This window comes from Puma concolor, chromosome D1 (assembly GCF_028749965.1).
Source record: "Puma concolor isolate L17-30 chromosome D1, mPumCon1.1.hap2, whole genome shotgun sequence".
In the NCBI taxonomy this organism is placed as follows: domain Eukaryota; kingdom Metazoa; phylum Chordata; class Mammalia; order Carnivora; family Felidae; genus Puma; species Puma concolor.
Genome location: NC_141676.1, coordinates 55207538 through 55229790, shown reverse-complemented (window position 1 = coordinate 55229790; position 22253 = coordinate 55207538). Strand labels below are relative to the sequence as shown.

Genomic DNA, 22253 nt, shown 5'->3' with positions numbered 1-22253 from the left:
GGATGGGATGCCTGGACTTGGAGGAAAAAGGAGAAAATGACAGATCTGTCTTATTACAGACAGCTTCATATTTCCTTCTGTTTCTCAGCTGTAGATTCTAACCTAAAATCTTCTCTGGAATGACAGATTGTTCAGTCTGAGAACTTTCAGCATTCACACTATAAAATGGGGATCAGAATCAGTCAAGAGGGGAAAATTAAAAAAAAAGTTTTTATGAAATAAAACAGAGACAATAAAAGGTCAATGCTGGACAGACGGAGCCAATGAACAATCTGGGGCTACTTTTGGAAAGATCTTTACTTCAGGCCAGAGCTAAAATCTGTGTTAGACGTTTAAGAGTTCAGAGACTATGTGTCTCTAAGGAAGAATGAAGGAGATGCTGAGATATTGCAGGAGAGATCTGACTTTAAAACATGGGGTAAGTGAAGAATTTTCTCAAGGACAGTCAATGGCATTAGACAGGCTTAAAAAAAGGACCCAGAGAACTAAAAAGGCAGAGAATCGCGTAGCTGTGCCCAATGCCACCAACCCGGGGAATACCAAGGCCAGTATCAGCGGAGGCAATTACAGTGAAGATTGTTCAGGGAAAGGAAAACCAGACATTAGAACTCTATTTTGAAAAAGGAAAAAGATATTGGTTGTTTCTAAAAGGCACTGATGGAGGATGCTAAGGGCTACACTTCTGGGGTTGCTGTGGATTCATGGAGGTAGGTGCAAATGGGTCATAAAATTGGAAAAACTAATATTTAGGTTTAAATTTTTAAAATAATTTATTTTATTTTATTTTTAATGTTTATTTGTTGAGAGAGAGAGAGCACAAGAGGGGGAGGAGCAGAGAGAGAGAGAGAGAGAGCGAATTCCAAGCAGTCTCCATGCTGTCAGTATGCAGCCTGATGCCAGGCTTGAATCCATGAACCATGAGATCATGACCTGAGCTGATATCAAGAGTCAGATGCTTAACCAGCTGGTCTACCCAGGTGCCCCTAGGTTGAATATTTTTAAAAATGTGATTATAAGCATCATTTTGAGAAAAAAAAGCAAGAAAGGATAAACATAAATGAAGTGGATATTACCCATTATTACTGATAGATGTCTGATTTATTTATTTTTTTTTTTTTTTGAAATTTAAGTTAATAATTTTTATTTTTTTTTATTTATTTATTTTTTTATTTATTTATTTATTTATTTATTTTTTCTTATGTAAATGCTAATTTTTTTTTTTTATTTATATATGAAATTTATTGTCAAATTGGTTTCCATACAACACCCAGTGCTCATCCCAAAAGGTGCCCTCCTCAGTACCCATCACCCACCCTCTCCTCCCTCCCACCCCCCATCAACCCTTAGTTTGTTCTCAGTTCTCAACAGTCTCTTATGCTTTGGCTCTCTCCCACTCTAACCTCTTTTTTTTTTTTTTTTTTTCCCCTCCCCCATGGGTTTCTCTTAAGTTTCTCAGGATCCACATAAGAGTGAAACCATATGGTATCTGTCTTTCTCTGTATGGCTTATTTCACTTAGCATCACACTCTCCAGTTCCATCCACGTTGCTACAAAGGGCCATATTTCATTCTTTCTCATTGCCACGTAGTACTCCATTGTGTATATAAACCACAATTTCTTTATCCATTCATCAGTTGATGGACATTTAGGCTCTTTCCATAATTTGGCTATTGTTGAGAGTGCTGCTATGAACATTGGGGTACAAGTGCCCCTATGCATCAGTACTCCTGTGTCCCTTGGATAAATTCCTAGCAGTGCTATTGCTGGGTCATAGGGTAGGTCTATTTTTAATTTTCTGAGGAACCTCCACACTGCTTTCCAGAGCGGCTGCACCAATTTGCATTCCCACCAACAGTGCAAGAGGGTTCCCGTTTCTCCACATCCTCTCCAGCATCTATAGTCTCCTGATTTGTTCATTTTGGCCACTCTGACTGGCGTGAGGTGATATCTGAGTGTGGTTTTGATTTGTATTTCCCTGATAAGGAGCGACGCTGAACATCTTTTCATGTGCCTGTTGGCCATCCGGATGTCTTCTTTAGAGAAGTGTCTATTCATGTTTTCTGCCCATTTCTTCACTGGGTTATTTGCTTTTCGGGTGTGGAGTTTGATGAGCTCTTTATAGATTTTGGATACTAGCCCTTTGTCCGATATGTCATTGGCAAATATCTTTTCCCATTCCGTTGGTTGCCTTTTAGTTTTGTTGGTTGTTTCCTTTGCTGTGCAGAAGCTTTTTATCTTCATAAGGTCCCAGGAATTCACTTTTGCTTTTAATTCCCTTGCCTTTGGGGATGTGTCGAGTAAGAGATTGCTACGGCTGAGGTCAGAGAGGTCTTTTCCTGCTTTCTCCTCTAAGGTTTTGATGGTTTCCTGTCTCACATTCAGGTCCTTTATCCATTTTGAGTTTATTTTTGTGAATGGTGTGAGAAAGTGGTCTAGTTTCAACCTTCTGCATGTTGCTGTCCAGTTCTCCCAGCACCATTTGTTAAAGAGACTGTCTTTTTTCCATTGGATGTTCTTTCCTGCTTTGTCAAAGATGAGTTGGCCGTACGTTTGTGGGTCTAGTTCCGGGGTTTCTATTCTATTCCATTGGTCTATGTGTCTGTTTTGGTGCCAATACCATGCTGTCTTGATGATGACAGCTTTGTAGTAGAGGCTAAAGTCTGGGATTGTGATGCCTCCTGCTTTGGTCTTCTTCTTCAAAATTACTTTGGCTATTCGGGGCCTTTTGTGGTTCCATATGAATTTTAGGATTGCTTGTTCTAGTTTCGAGAAGAATGCTGGTGCAATTTTGATTGGGATTGCATTGAATGTGTAGATAGCTTTGGGTAGTATTGACATTTTGACAATATTTATTCTTCCAATCCATGAGCAGGGAATGTCTTTCCATTTCTTTAAATCTTCTTCAATTACCTTCATAAGCTTTCTATAGTTTTCAGCATACAGATCCTTTACATCTTTGGTTAGATTTATTCCTAGGTATTTTATGCTTCTTGGTGCAATTGTGAATGGGATCAGTTTCTTTATTTGTCTTTCTGTTGCTTCATTGTTAGTGTATAAGAATGCAACTGATTTCTGTACATTGATTTTGTATCCTGCAACTTTGCTGAATTCATGTATCAGTTCTAGCAGACTTTTGGTGGAGTCTATCGGATTTTCCATGTATAATATCATGTCATCTGCAAAGAGCGAAAGCTTGACTTCATCTTTGCCAATTTTGACGCCTTTGATTTCCTTTTGTTGTCTGATTGCTGATGCTAGAACTTCCAGCACTATGTTAAACAACAGCGGTGAGAGTGGGCATCCCTGTCGTGTTCCTGATCTCAGGGAAAAAGCTCTCAGTTTTTCCCCGTTGAGGATGATGTTAGCTGTGGGCTTTTCATAAATGGCTTTTATGATCTTTAAGTATGTTCCTTCTATCCCGACTTTCTCAAGAGTTTTTATTAAGAAAGGGTGCTGGATTTTGTCAAAGGCCTTTTCTGCATCGATTGACAGGATCATATGGTTCTTCTCTTTTTTTTTGTTAATGTGATGTATCACGTTGATTGATTTGCGAATGTTGAACCAGCCCTGCATCCCAGGAATGAATCCCACTTGATCATGGTGAATAATTCTTTTTATATGCCGTTGAATTCGATTTGCTAGTATCTTATTGAGAATTTTTGCATCCATATTCATCAGGGATATTGGCCTGTAGTTCTCTTTTTTTACTGGGTCTCTGTCTGGTTTAGGAATCAAAGTAATACTGGCTTCATAGAATGAGTCTGGAAGTTTTCCTTCCCTTTCTATTTCTTGGAATAGCTTGAGAAGGATAGGTATTATCTCTGCTTTAAACGTCTGGTAGAACTCCCCTGGGAAGCCATCTGGTCCTGGACTCTTATTTGTTGGGAGATTTTTGATAACCGATTCAATTTCTTCGCTGGTGATGGGTCTGTTCAAGCTTTCTATTTCCTCCTGATTGAGTTTTGGAAGAGTGTGGGTGTTCAGGAATTTGTCCATTTCTTCTAGGTTGTCCAATTTGTTGGCATATAATTTTTCATAGTATTCCCTGATAATTGTTTGTATCTCTGAGGGATTGGTTGTAATCATTCCATTTTCATTCATGATTTTATCTATTTGGGTCATCTCCCTTTTCTTTTTGAGAAGCCTGGCTAGAGGTTTGTCAATTTTGTTTATTTTTTCAAAAAACCAACTCTTGGTTTCGTTGATCTGCTCTACAGTTTTTTTAGATTCTATATTGTTTATTTCTGCTCTGATCTTTATTATTTCTCTTCTTCTGCTGGGTTTAGGCTGCCTTTGCTGTTCTGCTTCTATTTCCTTTAGGTGTGCTGTTAGATTTTGTATTTGGGATTTTTCTTGTTTCTTGAGATAGGCCTGGATTGCAATGTATTTTCCTCTCAGGACTGCCTTCGCTGCGTCCCAAAGCTTTTGGATTGTTGTATTTTCATTTTCGTTTGTTTCCATATATTTTTTAATTTCTTCTCTAATTGCCTGGTTGACCCACTCATTCGTTAGTAGGGTGTTCTTTAACCTCCATGCTTTTGGAGGTTTTCCAGACTTTTTTCTGTGGTTGATTTCAAGCTTCATAGCGTTGTGGTCTGAAAGTATGCATGGTATGATTTCAATTCTTGTAAACTTATGAAGGGCTGTTTTGTGACCCAGTATATGATCTATCTTGGAGAATGTTCCATGTGCACTCGAGAAGAAAGTATATTCTGTTGCTTTGGGATGCAGAGTTCTAAATATATCTGTCAAGTCCATCTGATTCAATGTCTCATTCAGGGCCCTTGTTTCTTTATTGATCGTGTGTCTAGATGATCTATCCATTTCTGTAAGTGGGGTGTTAAAGTCCCCTGCAATTACCACATTCTTATCAATAAGGTTGCTTGTGTTTATGAGTAATTGTTTTATATATTTGGGCGCTCCGGTATTCGGCGCATAGACATTTATAATTGTTAGCTCTTCCTGATGGATAGACCCTGTCACTATTATATAATGTCCTTCTTCATCTCTTGTTACAGCCTTTAATTTAAAGTCTAGTTTGTCTGATATAAGGATGGCTACTCCAGCTTTCTTTTGGCTTCCAGTAGCATGATAAATAGTTCTCCATCCCCTCACTCTCAATCTAAAGGTGTCCTCAGGTCTAAAATGAGTCTCTTGTAGACAGCAAATAGATGGGTCTTGTTTTTTTATCCATTCTGATACCCTATGTCTTTTGGTGGGCGCATTTAATCCATTTACATTGAGTGTTATTATAGAAAGATATGGGTTTAGAATCATTGTGATGTCTGTATGTTTTATGCTTGTAGTGATGTCTCTGGTACTTTGTCTCACAGGGTCCCCCTTAGGATCTCTTGTAGGGCTGGTTTAGTGGTGACAAATTCCTTCAGTTTTTGTTTGTTTGGGAAGACCTTTATCTCTCCTTCTATTCTAAATGACAGACTTGCTGGATAAAGGATTCTCAGCTGCATATTTTTTCTGTCTAGCACACTGAAAATCTCGTGCCAATTCTTTCTGGCCTGCCAAGTTTCAAAAGAGAGATCAGTCACGAGTCTTATAGGTCTCCCTTTATATGTGAGGGCACGTTTACCCCTTGCTGCTTTCAGAATTTTCTCTTTATCCTTGTATTTTGCCAGTTTCACTATGATATGTCGTGCAGAAGATCGATTCAAGTGACGTCTGAAGGGAGTTCTCTGTGCCTCTTGGATTTCAATGCCTTTTTCCTTCCCCACTTCAGGGAAGTTCTCAGCTATTATTTCTTCAAGTACCCCTTCAGCACCTTTCCCTCTCTCTTCCTCCTCTGGGATACCAATGATGCGTATATTATTTCTTTTTAGTGTATCACTTAGTTCTCTAATTTTCCCCTCATATTCCTGGATTTTTTTATCCCTCTTTTTCTCAGCTTCCTCTTTTTCCATAACTTTATCTTCTAGCTCACCTATTCTCTCCTCTGCCTCTTCAATCCGAGCCGTGGTGGTTTCCATTTTGTTATGCATTTCGTTTAAAGCGTTTTTCAGCTCCTCGTGACTGTTCCTTAGTCCCTTGATCTCTGTAGCAAGAGATTCTCTGCTGTCAGCTATACTGTTTTCAAGCCCAGCGATTAATTTTATGACTATTATTCTAAATTCACTTTCTGTTATATTATTTAAATCCTTTTTGATCAGCTCATTAGCTGTTGTTATTTCCTGGAGATTCTTCTGAGGGGAATTCTTCCGCTTGGTCATTTTGGATAGTTCCTGGCGTGGTGAGGACCTGCAGGGCACTTCCCCTGTGCTGTGGTGTATAACTGGAGTTGGTGGGCGGAGCCGCAGTCAGACCTGATGTCTGCTCCCAGCCCACCGCTGTGGCCACAGTCAGACTGGTGCGTGCCTTCTCTTCCCCTCTCCTAGGGGTGGGATTCACTGTGGGGTGGGGTGGTCTGTCTGGGCTACTTGCACACTGCCAGGCTTGTGATGCTGGGGATCTGGCGTCTTAGCTGGGGTGGGTAGGCAAGGTGCACAGGGGCAGGAGGGGCAGGCTTAGCTTGCTTCTCCTTAGGTGATCCACTTCAGGAGGGGCCCTGTGGCAGCAGGAGGGAGTCAGATCCGCTGCCGGAGGTTTGGCTCCGCAGAAGCGCAGAGTTGGGTGTTTGCGCGGAGCGAGCAAGTTCCCTGGCAGGAACTGGTTCTCTTTGGGATTTTGGCTGGGGGATGGGCGGGGAAGATGGCGCTGGCGAGCGCCTTTGTTCCCCACCAAACTGAGCTCTGTCGTCCGGGGGCTCAGCAGCTCTCCTTCCCTTTGTCCTCCAGCCTTCCCGCTTTCTGAGCAGAGCTGTTAACTTATGACCTCCCAGACGCTAAGTCGCGCTTGCTGTGGGAACACAGTCCGTCAGGCCCCTCCGCTTTTTGCAAGCCAGACTCGGGGGCTCTGCTTGGCCGGCGAGCCGCCCCTCCGCCCCGGCTCCCTCCCACCAGTCCGTGGAGCGGGCACCGCCTCGCCGCCCTTCCTACCCTCTTCCGTGGGCCTCTCGTCTGCGCTTGGCTCCGGCGACTCCGTTCTGCTAATCCTCTGGTGGTTTTCTGGGTTATTTAGGCAGGTGTAGGTGGAATCTAAGTGATCAGCAGGACGCGCGGTGAGCCCAGCGTCCTCCTACGCCGCCATCTTCCTCCTTCTCCGATAGATGTCTGATTTAAATATATGGTTTTAATTTTATTTTGTGGGCAGGCATAACTTTAATAGTTAAATTGTTACCATTATGATATATTTATCATAATAAATATCTTCCCCACTACTGTGAGGAGTTTAGATTAAGGAAGAATTGCTATATTAAACAGCTAAAAGATATGCAAGTGTGCTAGGATTATGGACTTGACTCTTGTTCATTTCCCCTTTTTATATAATGTGGTATTTACTTTTTTAATATTAAAATATTAGATATGCTCAATTTTTATATATTATAAAGTATATAATAAAAAATAAATATGAAAGGAAATTATGTTGAGTCCCTGGATACAATTCAGTTGCTCTGAATGAAGAGATAGCCTAGAAACAACAAATGATTAACTCAAGAACATCACTGACAGGAAGCTTATGCAAATCCATAGACATTTACTCTCACTTTTCTCTATTTTCATTTTTATGACGTTTGGTAAAGATGTCTTTTTTTCCTCTTTTGCTGTTTCTATTTTTAGTGTCCTCGGGGCAAATTCATCAGAGTTCTTGTCAGAGATGACCAGATGACCAGTGTGTGGTACACATTTTTGTTCTGGAATTTAGTGCTCTTTGCTACTGGGAACTGTTTCTTATGTAGGATCCATAAGAGGTACCTCCTTCCTTTCTCTGTAAGGTTAGAGGAAAGATATGTTGTATACAGATTGCACTGCTTATGTTCACAAGGGATAACTTTAAGGGATAAAAAAGGATAACAGAAAAGATTCTTCACTGTATGCCAAGGTTCACCATGGTGGTCTGGAATAACAATAACACCATGGAGCCTATATTTATTCTGAGGGGATTTCATGGATTGGAGTGTGTCTATTCTTGGATCTCAGTCCCATTCTGTCTTGCATACTTGGTAGCATTTATTGGTAATGTTACCATCCTCTCTGTCATTTGGATAGAGTCATCACTCCATCAGCCCATGTACTACTTCCTTTCCATCTTGGCAGTGACTGACCTAGGTATGTCTATGTCCACACTTCCCACCATGCTTGCTGTGTTATGGCTGGATGCTCGGGAGATCCAGGCAAGTGCTTGCTATGCTCAGCTCTTTTTCATCCACACATTCACATTCCTGGAGTCTTCGGTGCTACTGGCCATGGCCTTTGACCGTTTTGTTGCTATCTGCCGTCCACTGCACTACACTACCATCCTTAACAACAGTGTAATAGGCAAGATTGGTTTGGCCTGCTTGCTAAGAAGCATGGGAGTTGTACTTCCTACACCTTTGCTACTGAGACATTATCACTACTGCCATGACAATGCCCTTTCCCATACCTTCTGTTTGCACCAAGACATTCTGAAATTATCCTGTTCAGATGCAAGGATCAGCAGTGTCTATGGCCTGTGTGTAGTTATTACCACACTTGGTGTGGATTCAGTCTGCATACTTCTTTCTTATATCCTGATTCTGAATGCTGTGCTGGGGATTGCATCTCATGAAGAGCGGCGGAAGGCACTCAACACATGCATATCCCATATCTGTGTTGTGCTCATTTTCTTTGTGCCAGTAATTGGGGTGTCAATGGTCCATCGCTTTGGGAAACATCTGTCTCCAAGAATTCACATCATCATGGCCGATATTTACCTGCTTTTCCCCCCAGTGCTTAACCCTATTGTCTATAGCATCAAAACAAAGCAGATTCGTCTAAGAATTCTCCGCAGGTTTGGACTGCGGAGGGGGCATTAAATAACCTCTATCCTCAAGTTTTCCCATTAAAAAATATTGGGGCAGCTATCTGAGTAGAAGAGAAGTAAAATATTTGGAGTGTGATCATCTGATTAAATCTATAATTCTTTCACTTTCTAGATATGTGATCTCAGTTAATCATCAACCCTTGTTTTCATAGCCAAATTGAGATAAGAATGTTCTTTTATATCCCCCAAATAATTATGAGATGTATAAGAGACAATGTGTCTAAAAAGATTCTTTTGAAAAATATACAATTTTGTTAATATTATTAAATTATTGGTATGAATGACAATAATAGCAATAAGTTTCTTTATAAAATATAGCTGTTTATATAGTTTCTCATGTTTATGAACCAGAAATCAATATCTGTCTCTGATCTGTCTATATTGTGTTTCTCATGCCAAAGTTTCATACTTATTTATAAAAAGATTTCTGACTTCTTGGGGGCAAGTTTGGAACTTGAGTTTTTGACCAGACTTTGAACTGCTACTGTGGCCATTGGCTATAGACCAGTTTTCACCTCATCATTGGGCAGTAATGTTTCTTTTCTCTCCTGGCCATATCTATCACCAGATAGATCTATCGGCTTTTTTCTATTTATCAGCAAATACTGAAGCAGACACATGTGAGTTGCTCTAGAAAGCCTGACCATGTAAACATCTAGACAAGTGTGTAGATTCCCTGTTCAATAGCAGAGAATTTCATGTCTGAATCAGTGAGTGGGTTGGGACTTGTGCAAAGTAACCATCCTTATCTTTTAATAAGGTTTTCTCCTCTTGTTCTCCATGTCTGTGTAGATTTTCAATAGCATTATCTTTCTCAGTTTCATTATTGCCAATAACCCATTACTTATTTTTCTCCTTCACTGGTAAGATTTATACATATGCCTTCATTGGTGATATTTTAGTATTTAATACATATTCACTTTCTTCTCAGCTGTACTGAAAACTTTTTGAGCATGGGGTCACTGCTACACTAACACATCTCTCTGGGGCTGGTCTCTCCAACCAGCATGAGTACTCATAAAATAGTTCTAAGTGTAAAATTATATTGCCTATTCGCTCATCCAAGAAAAATATACTGAGAAACATGAAATACCTCTTGTGGCAGTTATTTCTTTCAATACTGTGGATATATAAAATATGCATGATCTTAATGTTAAATAATTAATGTTCAATAGTGGAGACATATATGAAAAAGATATGTTAGTAGTTAACAGATGCTGTCACTGAAATAAATAAATAGTGTAATTTTGTTATTAAATATTGGACTGAAGTATTTGACACTTTAGCTGTGCCTTGTGGTTCAAATTAATCCTTTCTAGCTGGACTAGGTATGAAAGAAAGTGGTATGCTAAAGTTAACTTCTCTAGTTTATGAACGCCAATTGTACAATATCTTATTCCAAATCCATGTTCTGTAAAACACTGGGAGTTTGAAACTGGTCATGAGGGAAATATTTACACAACGGAAATAGGCAAACAGTACATACCTGGGCTTTAAAAAGTTTCCTAGAGAGTTGGTTGTTAAGCACTTACCAGCATACCACTGGGTATGGTACTCCAGGAAGGGGAGGTAGCATGAAGAAAAACAAAGACTGTAGAGAGAACATGTGTTAGTAATATACTCCCATCTCCAGGAGAAAGTTGAGACCTGCCCAAACTCTTTCACATTATCTCAAAAGAGAAATGGCTCTGGGGGCACCTGGGTGGCTCAGTCGGTTAAGTGTCTGACTCTTGATCTCAGCTCAGGTCATGATCTCCTGGTTCGTGTGTTTGAGCCCCACATCAGGGTTTGGGATTCTCTCTCTCTCTCTCTCTCTCTCTCAAAATAAATAAACTTTAAAAAAAAAAAAAGAAGAGAAAGGACTCTAAATGGGTTGTAATGGACATGAACACAAACTACCCCGATCCCACTTCAGTGAAGGATTTGTAGCCGCAGCTGCTGGAAGTGCTGTCAGGAGAGAGTCTTGGACTTTCAGCCCCTTCAAGGATTGTCTCCATTGCAGATATGACCTATGTAACCACAGTGATAGGCAGAAAGGCCTGACCCTACGGCCCAATGCAAAACAATTCACTCGTACAACTTTTACTTCCAGGACTCTCTGTGGTATTGAACAAAGCTGGCATCAGACCCAACTCACAGCTCAATTTCTCCTGGCAAACCAACTTCCATCCCATATATTATTAAGATGCTTATCCTGAGGACTCTCCATATGATACATATTGCACACTAAATTTTACCTCAAAGTCTGCTTTTGTAGAGAATCCTGGGATTCTCCCAGAAAACCTGTGACAAAAATGAAATAAAATTCTCAGAGACATCCTTTTGCAAGCAGGTGGAGTAAAGTAAGAGGATGTAGCAATGATTTTTGACTCTGAAGTCTTAAGTAGAAAGCCAAACTCAGTGTGTGAGCCTGGGAGAAGGGAAATAATTCTTATTCCTGTACTCCTAAGCATTGAGTATATGCACAGACAGAAAATGGTTGTGGAAGCTCTCACTTGGATAAATTGATAATAGGAACTGAATATTTAGTTTATTTGTGTCAAAAATTTTAAATGACATTAGGTCAAATGTCTAATTCAAATGATAATTTCTTAAAAAGTCAACCCCTAATTTTTTTTCCCTAGCCTCTGTTGTTGTTGTTTTTTTTTTAATATTTATTTATTTTTGAGAGAGAGAGACAGAGACAGAGAGACAGAGCAAGAGTGAGGAGGGACAGAGAAAGACACATAGAATCGGAAGCAGGCTCCAGGCTCTGAACTGTCAGCACAGAGCCTGACGTGGGGCTTGAACTCACGAGCTGTGAGATCATGACCTGAGCGGAAGTCAGATCCTTAACTGACTGAGCCACCCAGGTGCCCCCAGCCTCTGTTTTTTGGGTTAAAAAATAATGTTAGGTTTTGCCTGTGGATTTTGGAGTAACTAATCTACACTGGCATAAGATGTGAGATTTATTCTGTGGAAATACTGAACCAGAAAATCTCTGGGCTCAGGGACATGAAATGAAATCACAAAAGCAGAGAGATCATATTTTCTTTCTATATATTATTAAATTTATTTAATTATTAATTATTAATTTTTTACATTATTAAAATTCCATGATATTAACTTTCTATATTTTATTAATTTTAACTTTTCTATATTATTCATTTTCTATATAATTTATTTCTTTTAAATCTTGGATTGTCAGTTGTCTGTACTTAACTGTAGAATATTTGTCCATTCACCTAAGGAAGGACATCCTGGTTGGCTTCAAAGTTTTGGCAGTTAATAAAATTGCTATAAACATCTGTGTGCATGTTTTTTTGTGGACATAATATTGAACTTTGGGTAAATACCAAAGAGCATGATTGTTGGCTTGTATGGCAAGAGATTGCCAAAATGTCTTCTAAAGTGGCTGTACCATTTTGCATTCCCACTGGCAGTGAATGAGAGTTCCCATTGCTTCACATCCTTGTCAGCATTTGATATTGTTGACATTCCAGATTCTGGCCCTTCTAATAGATGTGTAGTCTCATCACTATTTTAATTTTAATTTTCCTGATGACGTGTGATGTACAGCATGTTACATATACTTATTTGCTATCTGTATATCTTACTTGACAAAGTGTCTGTTAAGGTCTTTGCCCCATTTTTTAATTGTGTTGTTTGTTTTCTTATTGTTGTATTTTACGAGTTCTTTGTGTGTTTTGGACAACTGTCCTTTTCCAGATGTGTCTTTACAAATATTTCTTGGTCAATGGCTTGTCTTCTTATTCTCTGGACACTATCTTTCATAGAGAAGAAGCTTTCATTTCAATAAAGTCCAATTTATCAATTATTTCTTTCATAAGATTGGGATTTTGATGTCATGTCTAAAAATCATTGCCACAGCCAAGGTCATGTACCTTTTCTTATATTATCTTCTAGGAGTTCTATAGCCTCAGCCATGTCTAATGTACTAAAAAGCCCTTCAAGGCATTCTCCTTTCCTATCACAGTGCTTCTGATCTCTAGCTTTTCTTTTTGGTTCTTTCTTAGTATCTGCCTTTCTCTGCTTAGGTATTCCATCTGTTCTTGCATGCTATCTACTTTACTCATTAGAGCCTTTAGCATGTGAATCATAGGGATGTTAAATTCCTGATCTGATAATTCCACCATCACTGTCATGCCTACTTCTGATGCTTGCTCTGTCTCTTCAAATGATATTTTTAGCATTTTAGCATGCTTCACACACACACACACACACACACACACACACACACCAGCCCCCAATAGCTGGACATGATGTATCAGGTAAAAGGAATGGCTTTAAATGGGGCTTTATTAATGTCTGATAAGGTATGGGGGAGGGGAAACATCCTATAGTTTCAATCTTTTGGTGAGCCTATGCCCCTGGAATTTGAACTCCATAAGCGTTTCTCACTTTTGTTTTGTCGTTTTGTTTTAATTCTCCTCCCTTAGACAAAACAGGATGGCTAGAGTGGACTGTGGGTGGGTATATCCTTCTCCCACATGGAAGGCTAGAGGGGCCTGGAGTTGGCTTTTTTTTCTCCCTATGGTCATTTAGGTGCTAATACCATACCAGGTTAGGCTCTGGTTAACTAGTTTCTCCTGAGGCCTTGTTAAAAGGAACAGAGTGCCATGACATGTTTCAAAATGGTTCCTTTCCCCCTCTCCTTGCTAGGAGCATGAGGGGATTTTTCTTAGATGTTTACTGTGGGAGCTTCGAAAAGCTCCTGGAGGCAAATATCACAATATCTTACTCCTCCCTCACCCTGCCATTGTTGGGTCCCCCTGGGTTTTTTAACCCTCAGACTTGTCTACACCAAGACTCCAGCAACCTGTTAATTTAGTTCAAATTTTCCTACCTTAATGGTAGTTCCCACAGCCATCTTGCTTATGAGCCTCTACTCTGTACTCCCTATAATACAGGGAGCCAACTCCCTGTATTACCTGAGTCTCCACTCTCGGGGGTGGTAATGTGCCCCGTGTCCTTTCTTTTCTCATGGATCCAAGAAGAGGAGATGTTGATTTTCATTCTGCTCAGTTTATCCTCATTGTTACGACAGAGTTATGACTCTGAGCTCCTCACATGAAAAACTGGAAACTGGACCTCAGGTTTATTGTTTTTAAAACCAGATTAAGGAAATTCTCATGTTTTTAGCTTAATGTTTTAATAAGCATTGTCAGTATTAAATGTAGTCGAATATATTTTCCTTATCAATCTAGATTATCACATGATTTATTCCTTATATTCACTATATTACATATATACTATATACTATATTTCATATATACTATATTCACTATGTTACATATATACCATATTCACTATATTACATGTATACTATATTCACTTGTATATATTACATATATATAAATCACTGTGTGATTTTTGCATGTAAAACATCTTTGATGCTTGAATTAAATGCACGAAAAGGAGGAAATCATTTGTTATTCCAGACTGAGGTAGAAAAATATTTGATTAAATTTAATACTGATTATGTATTTTCATAAAAATCCAATAGGATCATGGACTGTGTGTGTATGTGTGTGCACACACAATTACTGGATTATATTTGATGATATTTTGTTTTGGATTAAATCAATTTTAAAGGATATTTTGGTCTTTAATATTTATTTTCTGTGATGTCATTTTCTGGTTATGGAATACAGGTTACACTTGCCTCATAAAAATCATTAAGAAGTGATCCTTCTTTTTATATTCTCTAGAAACACAGGTGTAGCATTTCTGTTATTTTTCTTTTCTGTTTTGAGCTATTCATTAAAGATGCCTTCTGGCTCTGGGGTTTTCTCTCTATAAAACTTTCAAATAGGGGTTTCAAGAAAGACATAAATTCCTGATAATCTGCAGAACATTAGTTTCAGATGGAAATTTCTCAGCCATTGTCTCTCATATATTGGTTCTGTGATATTCTCTTTTCTCATGTATCTTCACCATATCTTGGAATCTTTGTCTCACATGTCAATTATTCTCTGTTATGTATGTCTGTTTTCATTGTCATCTTTTTTTTCCTTTTGGTGCCACACTTTAGGTATTTGCAGAAGGTTATTTCAGTGAATGCTTGATCAAGATACCAAATAAAGTGCCTTGAGGAAAGAAGTTATGATTTCTCTTTCCCACTGCTCTGAACCTGGTGTCTATATTATTTCTCAATAAAGTGATTCAGAAAAGAAAATGCTACCCAAGAGTCAATAAGATGGGGTTAAGAAATGCTCAGTATTAGGATATAAAATTCAAATACTTTCCCATCTAATAACTGGTTTTCATTAACTTGCACATCTTAAGCCACACCACTCTCCATTGTCAGTTTTCACACATCCTCTACATGGGCTCTTTGAATCAGGTTCAATGAAGATCTTGTGTTTCTGTGAATATACCATGTGTTAGGAAAATGAAAGCTTCCCAGATTTCCCAACACAAGCACATACAGATGTGCACACACACACACACACACACACACACACACACATACATACATACTATTATCCTAATTCTACTTATAATATTAATTAATAGCAAGGAAATTTTAAGTCTGGATGATATTAAATTAGACAACAAATCTATCAACCCTTCTACTTAAATACACTAAATATTTTTCTTTGGTAAAGAACCTCACTGTGAAATGAGGCATTGTGCCATTTACTCCCCCATCAGCTCAGTCAACAAGGTCTATAAAATTTTATTTCAGAGAAAGATGAGTGTGACTATTGGATTATATGGTAAAGATTTGTGATAAATGATGAGATTGAGATTTGGGAGAATGATGTAGCCTGGAAAACTGGGACTATGGAATTAGTGATTAATCTTCAAGAGGAAAAAGTGAATAGTGCAACTCAACATTTAAACTAAATTATCATTGAGTTAGATGCAGGTGAAAAGAACTTGAAAAATATCATTAAGCAGATTATCAACTGTTTTTTAATTCATATTATCCCTAGATATTCCAACTTTCCAGAAAAAAACAATCTTATTAATATTTTATGACTAATAAAATATCAAGAGAGCAGAATCCCAAAAGCCAAACTGATCTGATACAATGTATATTTTAGAATGCCAACATGTTAATATATGAAATGCAACTTTTCTAAACTGGATGCATACCTCTCAAAGGGAAGACAGTTTTCCTTCTGATAATAAATATATGTGTAAATCCAAATTGTGGTTAAAAGGCACTCTAATACTCATTAGATCACATCCAGACAAATTAGCCTTATGACTTAATTATTTGATAGCTACAAAATTTGATGTACCCTTTGAAGAGTCTTTGAAAGAAGTTTCATCTCAGGGCACAAAATAAAGGATCACAGAAATGGTAGCCTGGCAGAATACTAAGAATAATTAATTTAATAGCAATTATATATCAAAAGAACAGGCAGTAAATTTTTGATTATCTGTTATTGAGTATTCAATATGTTCTAAATGCTATATATGTTAATTCATTGAACATTTAAAAAAAACATAGGAGATAGAAAAAAATATTATGAACTCCTTGTATACATAAGGAAACAGGGGCAAAAATGGCTAAGCAATGTCCCCTAGGTTACATAGTCCGTAAGTGCTGGAACTGGGATTCAAAGATAAGGACCTCTGGATCTCCAATCCATGACCTTTCCGGTCATGGTTCTGGAGCCCGTGCTATTTGCCTTTATGTCACCTTGAGACTTACACACAGAATATTGATTTTTAGTTTAGTTTTGTTGCCCCTCTTTTCTTCCACCTGCCTCCTGCTTAAAACAGGGGTTTTCAACGTTGGCACTATTGACATTGGACATTCTTTGTTTTTAAAGCCTCTCCTGCTCATCGAAGGATGTTTTGAAGCATCCCCTAGCATTTACAAGCTAGATATCATTAACATTTCCACAGTTTTGACCCCTAAAAAAGCCCCCAGACATTGTCAAATATTCCCTGTTAGGAAAAAATTCCTTCTTGTTGAGAATTACTCCCTTAAATCAATGATTCTGTCAACTTCCATTCTCAAACTGAATTCTGCAGAACACAAATTTCAGATCTTAATAAGTGCTGTCTGGATAAAATGTGTCTGGAGAAGGCTGGGTTAAACTATGTTAAATAGGTTTTGTCAGTGCTGGATTTCTCTGAAATATTGGCATACAATATAAATGTTTACATGCAATGGTATTACAATGTATAGGGTTCCTTATGCTGTTTGCTTTTTTAAAAAATATATTTAACAAAAAAAAAAAAAGAGGGGTGCCTGGATGGCTCAGTCTATTAAGCATCCAAACCTTGCTTTAGGCTCAGGTCATGATCTCACAGTTTGTGAGTTCGAACCCCATGTTGGGTTCTGCGCAGACAGTGTACAGCCTGCTGAGGATTCTCTATCTCTCCCCCTCTCTGCCCCTCCCATTCTCGTTCTCTTAAAATAAATAAATAAACTTAATTATATATGTATATATGTATATATATATGATATATAACATTGTATAATTATATTTGACATGACGTTTTCTGTAACATGTTGATTACATATTACAATATATTGATGATTAATATATTGTAATATGACTTTCATTGTAGTAATGTATCCTTATCACATCACATAATTATGATTCCTTTTGTGTAGTTGAAATAATTAAGATCTAGTCTTTTCAGCAAGTTTGATGATTGTGATACAATATTGTTGTCTCTATTCACTCTACTGTGCATTAAGACCTATAGATCCTATTTACTCTAATAACAGGTTTGTATCCTTAAATATTATCTATCCTATCCACACCCTCCTCCTCTCCCAGCCCCTGGTGACCAACATTTTATTATGTGCCGTTTGCCCCAAGCGTAATTGACTGAGGCTTACTTTATTTATTTGTTTGATCATTAATTCTATTCATATAGAGGTTTATTGTACATTTTAGGAAAATCTTATATAGGCACTAACATTTTAGAGCAGTAAGATACCAAAAAATCAGATTTTGGAAAAGTGGAATTTCATGGGGCAGTATAAAGAATATATTTGGATGCAGCTACGGCATCCCTAAAAACCAGCATGAAGTCATGTTGCCCTCCATTGAGATTTTATTGGAAATTACTTGAATTGATCTGACATTGAAGATAATGGGAACAAAATGATGTATTCTGAGAGGTAGTTTACTCTGTGAATAGAGAAATGTTGGTAGATACATTATGAGTTATGATCAAAAGAAAAACCAAATTGGTCTCAGGTGATGGCACCAGCGTAACTGAGGTGACTTTCCTAGTAGTGAAGGTGAACAGCAGTGGAAATTGGGCAAACCCATCCTCTACTCTCGTGTCTACTGCTCATGTAATTTTGGAATGAACAGATAAAACTCCCTTTACAATAGGACCTTCATTTCTTTGCTAGATAGTGAGGACATAGGTGTGTAGCTCTTTTTGTACTCTACCACACTTTTGTCTTTACCATTTAATATAATAGCTCAGGATTGTTCAGAGGCAGATTTGTGGGCCAGAGTAAATAGGACATTTTGCTGGATGAAGAGAGTAGGATGTCTACCCTTCTATCAAATTGCTGGTAAAAGCGTTAAGTATTATGGACTGCCATATATGAATCTCATAGCTCTTTATTGTTTATAATAAATTTACACTCTACACACAAGTTTTCGCACTCCTCACAGGGGCTCCACAAAGTGGGTTTCAAAGTGGGAGGACTACTGTGATTTTCCCACCATTCAACAACTAGTAACTGCTGTCTCTGGTTATTCAAAGCACAGGCTTTTTTTAGTACATTATTCTGACCAAGTCCATTGTTTTTCCCCATCAGATTATCCCAGGGACACTGCTCAATTGCTGCCAAATCTGGACTCCCAGTTTGGGAATTTGGCACAATCATCTCCCTTCTCTGAGCAGGAACAAAAGCTCCAGTGACATTTATCCTCCCTGAAGTTTGCATTAAGAAAAGAAATTGGCCCTGAGAGGATGGCTAGTGAAGAAAGGGAGTGCAGCTTGGAGTGGTCAAAGCCCAGAAGTGTAGTGCTAATAAAGCGCTTTGCTGGACAGAGTCAAAGATGCTGAAAGCAAACATGTTATCTTGGGTCTGGAGTTGCTGAAGGAGAAATGGATGCCTTACCCCAGACATCTATGCTTCCTTGAAGAACTATCTCCCTTCAGATCTATTGTGTTTTTTTATTCTTCTCTTATGTCCATATTCAGTGGCTTGGTCTACCTGCAACAAGTCCGCAGGTCTGGCAGACTGGAGCCCAGCAAATCTGTAACAGGGTGAATGGCTGTTTACACTTGAAGGTAGGTCTAAAGTAAGGCTTCTGAAGTGAGAGAAATGGGCAGATTAGTACCTAATGTATTTGAAGAATCCAGGAAGTAGGAGAGCAAGTCAAGAGGTAAGACTGGCCATTGTACATGTGAATTCACCGTTTTAGGATAGGTCAGAGGTACAGAGTATCATTTCCCCAAAATGAGCCAGAGTATCATCCTCAAGGCTGCTCAGAAGAGCCCTGGGACGGTAAACTCATCTGTAGGTGTAGAGAATGCACATAATGGGAACCCATGTACTGAAATCTCTGTTCTCTGAAAAACTGATATTAACTAAAAATTATGTTAAAATGATGATAATGCTCATGGTGGTTTGTGTATCTCTTCTATCTTATTCTCACATGTATCTTACACAATTAACAATATTATGAGCGAAAAAAATGAATTAGGCAAAATAATTCTCAAGAGAAACCCTGAGGAGTAATATCTTTATAAGTGGTAACTTGGGCACCCTCGGTCACACCTGCCTTTGGGTCACTGTTATATTTGGCTGATATGCTTAAGATTGTCACTACTTCAGCACCTCCCTTAACATTTTGCTTCACTTAGCCCAAAGTATCTCCCAAAGGTCTTAACACTTTTTCTTCACTTAAGCTCAAAGGTCTCAGATTCTGTGCCAAGCATTTTAGATACATTTTCTTGAGTACTTTCTGAAGTAAGGCAATACAGTTCCTAGTTTTTTGTTTTGTTTTGTTTTGTTTTGTTTTGTTTTGTGCTCAGAGAAGTTTAGTAATGTGTCCAAAGTCATAGAGGTAGTGAATGACAGCTGCCATCAGTCTTCTTCTGACTCTAGAGGAGTAGCTACTTGAGAGCAGGGTGCCTGTATCTATATCCAATAGACCCATTTATGGAAGATGGATTATGAATATCTGAAGTGAGAGGAGTCTTTAAAATGAGGCAGTAGGAGAAAGTGATCTAAGAGGGAGGACTTGGCATACTTGGGCAGGATGAAGTCTCTGAGGATACTGAAAGATTTAAGGGAAGGTATAAAGGAAGAATAAAATAAGTGTGCACAAATGCCAAGGTGATGACAATTATTGTTTAAGTGATGTTAAAGGAGACCAGGAGAAGACTGTAACATGATGAGCTACGACAATGAGGGAAGTATATTAAGACTAGTCACCTAATATGTTATAAATAGAATAATATATAAATCACAAGATGAGGATATGTAAAGCAGTTCTGCTCTTCATTGTTATCTTTCTGAAAATGGAAGGAAGATGGTTTCAGAGTGGAAAAGCTCCTGTGATCACTGTAGCTGGTTAGGGAATTACTTACTTTTATTAAGTCTGTCAGAGAAAACTATGAACTGTAATTGTATTAGTGGAACAAGATATGTTGGGGGCCACGTGAATTTTGGAGGAAGTTTGACATCAGATATGCTAAGTGAAAAAAGTATTTTTGATGTTTAGTGCCTAAAGTAACTGGAATTGGGTGGCCATCATGTTGCTAAGTAATCAGTCTTTAGGGTTCCTAGTAGAATACCTCATCTTCTCCAGTTCCTGATAAACTCTGCCTCTTATGTTCCCTACAGCACATTCCATCTGCTGGGTACCTGAGCCCTGAGTACTCAAGCTCTTTCACTCTTCTTATAACATGCCATGTGTTTTTTTGGTTATTGCTAGTTTTATTTTTTTTAAGAAATGTTTTCTCTGTCTCCTTGCTCCATTAGCTATCCTTCCAAATTTTCTAGGAATAATTTCCCTTTTGACAACTCTCTATGGAACCCAATATACCACTAGCCCCTGGACACACATGCTTCAGATTTATCCTAAAAAAACTGAATTATTCTTACCTGCTAGTTTCATAAACTATTCCTGAGGTCCTTCTGAATTTTTGCTTTTTGTTTGTTTCAATAAATGAAACCAAAATCTACCAAATAACTCATTCCTACCATATGATCATGAACCAGTATTTTTTCTCTATATACAACATTTATATCCATTTATCCTTTATTATCCCACATTTTACTTTCATCCACTTAAAAAAATACTACAGGGGCGCCTGGGTGGCTCAGTCGGTTAAGCGGCCGACTTCGGCTCAGGTCATGATCTCACGGTCCGTGGGTTCGAGCCCCGCGTCGGCTCTGTGCTGACAGCTCAGAGCCTGGAGCCTGTTTCAGATTCTGTGTCTCCCTCTCTCTGACCCTCCCCGATTCATGCTCTCTCTCTGTCTCAAAAATAAATAAATGTTAAAAAAAATACTACAATAGCCTTCAAAATGATTTCCATGCCTTCTCTTTTGCCAAACTTTAGTCCATTCTTTACATTGGTTCTAGTTTGACAGCAATATAATATAGGTCTGTTTACAATATATTGTTTACTTTTTATTAAAATTACTATCTTGCATCTTCTAAGATGAAGAGGGAGTTCTTTATATTTATACATAAGTTCATTCAGAAATTCTGGTCTATTTCTTTTTTTTTTCAAGCTCTTTTTTTTTTTTTTCAATATATGAAATTTGCTGTCAAATTGGTTTCCATACAACACCCAGTGCTCATCCCAAAAGGTGCCCTCCTCAATACAATTCTGGCCTATTTCTATTCAGTCTGCACCTCAATACCATCTGAAGAGCCACCCTATCCTAGTTTTGGCGAATTATATTCATTTGCACTCAGACTTGTAATATCTTCCTGCACTTGTCTGGGAGTCAATCAGCACAGAATGCCCAATACAGCCTCTTTGTTCCCATCCAGCTCATATTTGTCATTTGAGACCTAATTCAAGAATCACCTTCAATAAATCTTCCCTGACATATTTGGGTCAGGTTTCTTTCCTCTTACTGTGTTTTTTTAGGCCTTATATTAAATTACTTCTTTAATTTTAGCTTTATTTTCTAGGTTATAAGTATTTGAACGCAGTTTTTATATATTTCTCTCTATTATAGCACTGCCAGTTTTCCTTTTATAAACTATGTTCTCAATAAATACACAGTGATGAAAGAATAAATTAACTGGCAAAATAATAAATACAGGTAGTAATTATACACAGTGACCAAAGGAATGATTGGAAAGAGTCCATAGAGTGCAGCATGCGTCAGAGCATTGCTGTTTCTTGCAATATTGACTGTACCTGAATTGTTCCAGGTTCTCATCTTCC

General features: G+C 38.2%; 1 protein-coding gene across 1 annotated transcript; it reads left to right on the top strand.

The window, feature by feature from the left end:
• The first annotated feature begins 7921 nt into the window (after positions 1-7921).
• Positions 7922-8884, top strand: LOC112865720 (olfactory receptor 51L1-like). The gene has a single exon (XM_025928796.2). The coding sequence runs from the start codon at positions 7922-7924 to the stop codon at positions 8882-8884; it is 963 nt and encodes a 320-aa protein (XP_025784581.2).
• Positions 8885-22253: the final 13369 nt, after the last annotated feature.